Below are 8794 nucleotides of genomic sequence, written 5' to 3'. Positions count from 1 at the left end.
TTCTTTATCACAAAAAGCAAGGATTTCAAGTTATACCTCATGGCCTTAGCCTGGAGGCCAGTTCCTTGTTGCCAGCATTGGTGTATGGTTGACTTTTTCAGCTTCATGTTGTATTTCATGTACTTAGTGTTAAAAACCTTCCTTCAGCCCTGTTTTTAGCATTCTCCTGGAGTGTAACTGTGGTTGACATTAAAAATATGCCCAATGTTCCCCTTGCATCAGTAAAGAATGTTTTGACAAGGATTTTCTAATGCTGGAAAAGTATTTTTGAAATGCTGTAACTTCTCCTTAAACCTCAGCGTGTCCCTCTCAGGCTCTGATTACAGGGCTCTAAATGTTTTGTATTAACTGTTATAAGATACTCTTAGAGACTCTTCGAGAAATCCTCTTTCTGTGCAAAAGTCCAAGATGGTAGTTTGCTTTAAAACAAAGGGATATGTGCTCTGATAACATAAGCTTTATAGTAATCAAATGAAGAAGCAAACTTAGTGTAATTTACTAAAGTATCCCATTCATTCAAGGATTGAAAGGAAAATTAACCATTTTAGAAAAAACAAAAGCTAATGCCTTTTTCTCACTTGGGGTTCTGTAGGCTTTAAATATTCAACAGTTTTAAGCATAACGTGCCTTTTTCATGTTAGACTCATCTTCCTTCCAATCCTTTGAGCAGTTTGCATGCTTGTGCCAGCTTTCAAAACTGACAACTCCTGCCCTGCTCAAAGGTCTCAAAGGATTCCAGTGAAAAATTTATTTTAACGTTTGATCTCCATCACTCCTTGACAGAAAAAGTGAACTTTTAGCCATTACCAAAACTGCAGAAGAGAGCCTAAAATTTAATACACATAACAGGAATGAGAGAATCTTGGTATTTGCCCTGGCTTGGGAAAAACAGGTTCTGCCTTTCAGTGACATATACCTACTTTTTTAATGACTATAATTTTGTTACTGTTCTGTCTGGGAAAATTGCACCTCTCTGACTTGATAGTTAGAACTGTAACTAAGCCAAAGGAGATGAGCATAAGAGTTTTGTGGAATGAATACCTTTGAAATTACATGCCTAGTATAGCAGTGAGGAATTTCTAAGTGCTGGAATTACCTGGAAGATCATCTCTGAAAGTGTAGTCTTTGTTCACTAACTTCTTTTTGAGCCTCAAGATCTCTTGGGCCTTTTGTTTCCAGTTTGGTTTTGGATTGGGTTTTTTCCCTAACTGAGGTATCAGACACGAAATATGCGCAACATATCTGGAAAACAGACAAAACTGGTACCAACACAAAAAAGCGTAGAAAAGATTTATTGTAAACAAAATAATTTTGTGCAAACAGTGGGGAAAAAGGCTTCTGGTTTTTTAAAAATGCCACAACTTTGTAAAACCCTCCAAATCTACTCAAGTCCACAAATAGTCCACTCCGGTCAGTTATGCAATTGGCTTTGATTTTCCTTGCAGAAAGGAGCTCCATCCTCTGAGGTTTAATGTTGGCTCTTGAGCAAGATCCATTTTTTTGATACCTCTGAGGCAAGAAGGCAAAGAATGACCCAACAGAACGGAAAGAGAACTGTGGCCACCCTGGGCCGGGCTCTGTTACCCCCCGAGGCCCTCGGGGCGCGATCTCCGGCGGGCACCGGGCCCTACCAGCCCCGGGAGCTGCTCCCGGCGGCCAGGCTGCGAACGCCGGGCGCGGGGCGCTGCTCCTCCAGGCGGTGGAACTCGGTCAGGCGGAAGCGAGTGGCCAGAGTGTTCACCATCCTTCTCAGGGCGAAAAACGCCGCCACCACTTGGAAGGAGAGGAAGGCGGCGAAGATGATGTGGACGGCTCGCTCCAGAGAGTGGATTTTCAGACCTTCATTAAATAGCAAGAAGAGAATTATAGGCAACTGCGGGAGGAGAGTCAGGAGCCAAAACCCAGCCAGCTCAGGGACCTACAACAGGGAGACATCACCTATTAAAAACCCGACAGCTGGGATGAAAAAATCCAAAACCTTGTGAAGAAAACACACTTCTTTTTAATCTTCCAAAAGCCAGCGCATAATGCGGAAAGGCAAAGTGGGGTGGCTTCCTATTTCCATATCCTCTGCTTTTAAGCATATTTGTATTTTCTGACAAAACAATTTAAGGGAGTGAGAGAGCTTTCTTCTGAGGGAAAACTACTTGAAATTCACAAAATTAAGTGGAAACCAATGCCAAGGGAATAGAGCATGCAGAGTGCAACTGAAGAGAAATAACCATGTCCTCAACTTAAATCTCTCAAATAAAATGCCTGCCAGTTAATGCTCAACTCCCAAAAGCAGAAATTCTTGCAGAAATTACTGTGTACATCTGGTAACTTACTTTCTCCAGGAGATTGCCCACATATCCCAGGTAGAGTCGAATGAGCTCTGTCAGAGAGACCAGGATCATGATGGTGACCAGGATGAACTTGTAATAATCTGATAAGGCTGGATACTGGAGGGGAAGAAGAAAGTAAAAGTTTCTGCCGTGGTGTCTGTGATTAAATGAGGATACTCTGTGCTACTCTCAGCTGACAGTAGTGGCATTCAAACACCTCTGAACCTCCATGAATTCCCCAATCAATGTAAAAATCTCTAACTCCAGTGGGCTGTATCCCACACCAGGACGCATTTGATGTAACATCCATTTACATACAGCACTTTCCTTCCTTCTCACCTTCATGTAGAGGATGACAACTGTGATGAGCCACCAAAATGGGAAGAAATAAACATTGAAATAGAGGGACATCTGCAGCGGCAAACTGGAAAGGATTTCACAATCTGTACAGAGAGAGAGAAGATTTTATCACTCCACCTGTAAATATGACAGAAGGATACTGCTCCACCTTACCTTTATGCAGGGCAGTAACTTGACTCTTCCCAGTCAAATAAAATGTTAAGAAAAATATTTTTGTTTATCCAGAGGAAATCTTCACACCCTATCTAGAGTTACATCATTTCTTGGAATCCAAGGCACCTTTTGGCTCCTGGGACAGAGCATTTTTATAATTTAGTCATATAATCAAGCTGAGTGTCCAACTGTTGATTACCTGGTGGCTTTTAGCTTACTCCACCATCTCTGACTACGGCTTAGCTCAAGTGAGCTGCTAGAGAGCAGGCCTGCACAGCCCACTCTTCATTTTCAACCTTTTATTTAAAAGGACACTTGGATGGTAATTTGTCTGATTCTTAAGAGGTAACAGTTTCAAATATGTCAAACTAAAGCTCATCCTTTCAGGCTGGTACAGGACAAGCTGCATCACACAACTCACTGTAGAGAAAAGCAAGTTTCAAACTCCAACATGTGGGCAGTACATTCTGTACTTACGACTTTATAATAGACCTACAAGGTCAGACCTAAGGAAAAATGTACTTAAAAACAGGGAAGCCAAGAGTTCAAATTTCGATTGTCATCCCAAGTTTAGGTATGTTAAGGGTTTCATAGATATGGCATTGCTATTTATAAATTCTGTGAAAGTTCTAAAACTGTGTTGGGATGAATGTTTAAGCAATATAAGCCAATCCTAATGAATTTTTCTATCCCTAAATTAAATTACTGCTTATTTGCTGGGATTGCTAAAATTAATGCAAAAGCCAGACACTATTGCTATGGCTGTTGCTACAGCAACTCCCCAAGATATGCGTAAAACTGAATTTTTGAAATCCTGATGTCCAGTAATTTGCAATTGGGTATTAACACAGGAGTATTCTTCACACAGCAAGCCAAAGAAAAAAAAGACTAAAGATAGAAGCTATTTGTGAAATGTTTGATTAATGAAATGAAGAACTCGTAAGTGTTAGCAGCGTTACTACACAAAGGAGGCAGGAACTCCTGTCTTGAAACAAGAACGTCTTGTTGATTAATTCGACCGGTTAGAATGGATTTATCGGCTGAAATCACGACAGCCTCTCTGTGCGGGCTGTACTGTGTGCATTGCCATGGCTACTCTCACGCTAGAGGTCTGACCAGGGCGCGAGTTGTGCCGCCAGTTCCCCCGGCGGGCGACAGGACGGCCGCAGCCATGGCTCTCCAGGCCAGGCAGGGTGCACAGGGAGAAAGCCGACGGCCGGAGCAGCTCCTGCGGCCGCTGCCTGCGGCGGGCTCGGCCCCGGCTGCGCAGCAGAGCCCCGGGCCCGCCCGAGGCCGCGGCGCCGCGCTGTACCTGCGCGGTAGCCCGGGAAGCCCGGGGGGGCGCGAGGGCCGTCGCTGAGCGCGGTGCGGTGGCTGTCGCTGAACACGGAGCTGCTGAAGGAGACGAGCCGCCGCCGCAGCGGCTCGGGCAGCGTCGGCGGCCCCTCAGGCCGCGCCATCGCGCCCAGGCCGCGGTGGGGCCGCGCAGGCGCGGTGAGGCCTGCAGGGCAGCGGAGCCGGAACGGGGCAGGGGCGGTGCCGGCACTGGGGCGGGAGCGATGCCGGGGTTGGGGCGGGAGCGATGCAGGCACTGGGGCGGGGGCGGTGCCGGGGTTGGGGCGGGGGCGATGCCGGCACTGGGGCGGGAGCGATGCCGGCACTGGGGCGGGGGAGCGGAGCCTCTGCCCCGGGGACGGACCCCGATCCCACCGGGGCGCGGCTGTGGCGGGACGGGGCTGCGGCCCTGCCCTGGCGCTGGGAGCTGCCGGTGCAGCGGCTCCCCTCTGTTCCGGCATGGCTTTGCTTCGTTTCGCATCAGTCCGAGGGGATTGTTTTTCTTCCACTCTGTGGTTTTCTGAGAATGTAACGGGAATGTTGGCCCGAGGAAAGCTGCTGTAGAAGCGCTCTGCTTTCATCTAGATAAATCTGGGAGAATGATGGTCCTCGATGAGGGTCAGAGAGGGAGGGGCGAGTGGAAGAATGGTGTGAACATTCTGTGTTTCCACTTAAAGTGCATATGAATGACTCGTTTTAGGAGAGATGCAGGTGTAACTGAGCCAGAAAATACCTTTTCCTCAAGGAAATCTGTGTGTGCTACTCTGAAGTTAAAAGCTGTGGTCTTACCAAGACAGCCATTCTAGCCCAGTCAGCTTTGTTCCTTACTGGGGGTTTCATGGAATCACAGTAAATTAATAATATAAACCCAACTTCTTGTGCTTCTTTTATTTGGAAAATACAGGTCCTCTAGAAATGAGGCAATTTGCTCTCCAGGTTTTTCAATCACCTTAAGGCTGATTCCTTGAAGGAAAAAAAGGACGTCATTCTTGGGTGTGCAGGAAATTATTTTCTGCGCAACCAAAATGAAAGAGCAGCTTGTGCCTTTTACTATGAGGGATTTTCTGCACCTAATGTGACATAGAATTACAGGATGGTTCAGGTGATAGGGAACTTAAAGACCACAGTGTTCCAAGCCCCCTGCCATGGGCAGGGACACCTTCACTGGGCAGGGCATGCCAGCTCTCTTCTCCTGCTCTCCCCACCCCACAAATCATGTTCAGCTTCTTCCCGGGGTGATAATGCTCCAGTATGACTTTCCAAACTCAATTATCTCCAACTAAATAATTTAAAGCCTAGTTTAAATTTAATTTCATTCTATCCCACTGGGAGGACTACAGAGAAAGATGGCTAAACAAGGAGGAATTCTGAGAAATCCATTTGGCTTTGAGCTGGTGAATGGTGTGGTATTGACAACAGATACTTTCCTAAGGACTTCTCTGAACATGGGTATCCCAGCAGGAATCTGCATTAAAAAAAACCTGAAATTATAGAAGAGTTTAAGGATTACTTTTATATTTGAGGATGCTTTATGAAATCCAGAATTAATGTTCAGATGGGTTTCTGAACTTTAAGAAGTGCAGTCTGTATCAGTTATCTTAGCAATTGCCAGTAGGTGCTGGAAATTATTTCCTTTCAGGGTCAACAACTGTAAATGATGACTTTTGCACTGTTCAGCCAATATGTTCATAAAGTTCTCTGCTATAGAAAGGGGCAAGGTGAGGAATCTCAATGAGATTGCCAGAAATTTTGTTTTACTGTTGTTACCTTGGTCCTGACCTGATTAACCACTCTCCAAGTTAGGGAGACTGATCCCATACTCTCAACTACTTAGACACAAGAAACAGGCTTATATGAATCAAAATATGGCAGAGTTTTGATTAAGTCAGATATTCATGGAAGTCTCAAGGTTTTTTCCATGGTACAAGTTGGTGGCATGTAAAAGTTCAGCCTTTAAGGATTTTCCTTTTGATTATTACTTTTTCTGAATGAAAGATGGAAGAATTTTTCCTGAACTACACAATGTTATGACTTTTCCTGATGCCAGTGGCTTTGAGTGGGGACCCTGATCTTCCCAGTGCTGCTTGTCTTATGTTCCCCAGTTCTGAAAACCTTCGAGCAGGCAGCCAGGTGTCCTGCCAGCAGCTCTGCAGCAGCCAGTGGTGTTTTGCAGAATTGGGCTCTGCCCTTGTAAAAACTGAAGCAATCTAGTTTAGCAGCCAGGGAAGTGTAAAACTGAGGAGTAGGTAAAGGAAAGGCTGATGGCATGCAGACACCACAAGAAATGTATGGATTTGCTATGCAGGCTCAGCTTCCAGACTCAAGGTGTGACTGTGATATTTGGCAGCCTTCCATTTTCAACAGATGGCCCAGCATTCTGCATGCCCCCACAAAATAAAGTTATGCACACTTTTGTTTAATATTTTTGTCTGTGCAGACACTTAAAATACTCCCTGAAGAGAAAGTCTTTGTTTTCACTAATTCTGTCTGATTTTTGTTAGACTACAGCCTCCTATTTTAAAATTTTTATCTCAGCAATTTAATGATCAGAATTCTTTTGATTTTCTGTAGGGATGGATGGAGAACATCCCTTCAAGTGGAAGAAAACCTTAAAACTTGAAGGATCAGAATACCTGGGGCATCTCCATTGACACATCAGAGCTTTCTGTAACAGAAGGGCAAGAATCTGTGCCATAAGGAGTGGGAGAAGGAAAAACACTTAACTGTTACATGGCTGTAACAGAAACCGTGACCATCTGCATAAATAGTGTCACATTTCCAGCTTTTGTGACAAAACTCTATCTGGCCTTTTCCTTTCTTCTTGGAGAGACATTCCCTGACTGAATTTCTGTCTATCCACGAATGGATGTTTACGTAGAAATAACCAGATTTCCAGTTCTCTGTGCTTCAAAATAAGATATTGAAATATGAAACTGGAAGAAATAGGCTCACAGTGGCACAGCATTTTAAATGACTGTTTTATTTCTCTCCCCATGTGCTAGCTATAAATAAAACAAAAGTCTCTGAAAAATCTGCCTGAAAGCTTTAAATCAGAGCAATATTGGATCTTTGTGTATCCACAGCAGTCCAGCTGACTTGGTAGACACTGGCCTGGCTCCCAGACCAAAGCTCCTGGGGCTCTCTGGCAACAATACAAAGCCATAAACACCAAATGCAATATATCTATCGAAATGAAATATCAGCACTTTTGCACAATTGGCATTTCAGCAATGCAGGGTTTATTTAACTGGTTCCAGTGGTTTACCTTTGCACCTGAATCACAATTTCTGCATTTCTGAAGGTGTTGTGAAATCTCACAAAAGCTATTTTCCCTGGCATGCCTGTGCTGCTGTCCCCTGATGTGTGTGAGCAACAGAAATTACTCTCCTCCTTGCTTGCTCCCTAATACCTGCCTGGAATTGTAGCAGAAATGGTGGAAAAGATGTGAGAAATACTGCTGAGCCAAGCTATGTGCAGGCAGGAAGAGTGCAGGCTTGCTTCCTCCTTGTGTCCTAAGAATGAAGCGGCAGATTGGGAGTTTTAACAAATCACAGATGCCACGAAGACTAATGTGTGTGATTGAAAGGATCATGTTATTAGCTGTGCCAGTGTCTGCCAGAGTAATTTCACAGTTGTGCTTCTGCCTTGTGAACCCCAGAACAGTGGCTTTTTTCTCTGTGTCACTTGTGCAGGTTTTCATTTCACACCTATGGGATATTTGTGTCTGGTAAAGAATTATTGTTGCTGATGAGACTTAGCCCAGGCCCTTGTGTCAAGTATTATCAAGTACATATCACTGCAGGGATTCCATGCATTAAATGTATATTGGCTATTTTAGTTTTAAGCATAAAGACAGCAGGGGGAAAAAAGGGGGAAAAAAAAGAAAAAAAAAAAAAAAGAAGAAGAAAAGGCTGTTACTTGCTCCTGCAGACTGAATTTCTTCTTGCTGTAATTGGCATTTAGTTAGAGCCACTCCCTAGTTTGTTTTATTTATTTTGTTGATTCATAGTTTTGTCAAGCATGCTGGGAAAGTCTGAAAGCTGGCATGGCTATTAAACAAGTTTTACTGTTTGTGTTGCAAAAGCGTTCAAGATTTTCATGGTACATGAGAAGGTTACTGAGAGTGGATGGATTTTGAGCCAGGCTCTCACTAAAGATCCTTGATGGGGCTTCAGCCTTGGTCTCATCTTTGCATAGATAGGCAAGCTGGTCTTTCATGCAGTTATTTTAACTGCCTTAGTATTATTTGCACAATCCAAACTAGTTAGAGAGGCTTCACCTCTTCTCTCCTGGTGGGTTCCCCCAGAGGGCTGTTCATGGGCAGGAGCAATGTGTCTGCTGAATGGGTCTGTCCTTCTCTACTGATTACCATAGAGTCTTGTTGTTTTCCTAAATCAAGGTACACAAAAGGTTTAAAATTTGATTCTTTATGGGGATGTAAGCTCTTTCCAGATGTTGCTTTGTGGGTCTGAGCTCCTCCAGATGGTCAGGCTGTTTGTGTTCCCTGGGTACCGCACCAGATGCTTCACCTGCAGTCTGTGCAACTCTTGCAAAAAGGCTTCCTGGAACATGGACCCTGGCAGTTCCAGTGCTTTTTCTCTTTATTGCAGAATCCAAAGATG

The 8794-nt window shown here is 44.4% G+C and overlaps 1 protein-coding gene across 1 annotated transcript; it reads right to left on the bottom strand.

The window, feature by feature from the left end:
* Nucleotides 1-1326: 1326 nt before the first annotated feature.
* Nucleotides 1327-4307, bottom strand: TMEM17 (transmembrane protein 17). Its single transcript, XM_084203307.1, has 4 exons — nt 4150-4307; nt 2664-2767; nt 2328-2441; nt 1327-1918 (listed from the first exon to the last, which is right to left on the bottom strand). Exons 1-4 carry the CDS (start codon nt 4295-4297, stop codon nt 1628-1630), a joined length of 657 nt encoding a protein of 218 aa, XP_084059433.1. The 5' UTR covers nt 4298-4307; the 3' UTR covers nt 1327-1627.
* Nucleotides 4308-8794: the final 4487 nt, after the last annotated feature.

The sequence above is a fragment of the Fringilla coelebs genome (assembly GCF_963513975.1).
Source record: "Fringilla coelebs genome assembly, chromosome: 3".
Lineage (NCBI taxonomy): Eukaryota > Metazoa > Chordata > Aves > Passeriformes > Fringillidae > Fringilla > Fringilla coelebs.
Note: the sequence above shows the minus strand (reverse complement) of the source record. Positions and strands in the feature narration are given on the sequence as shown.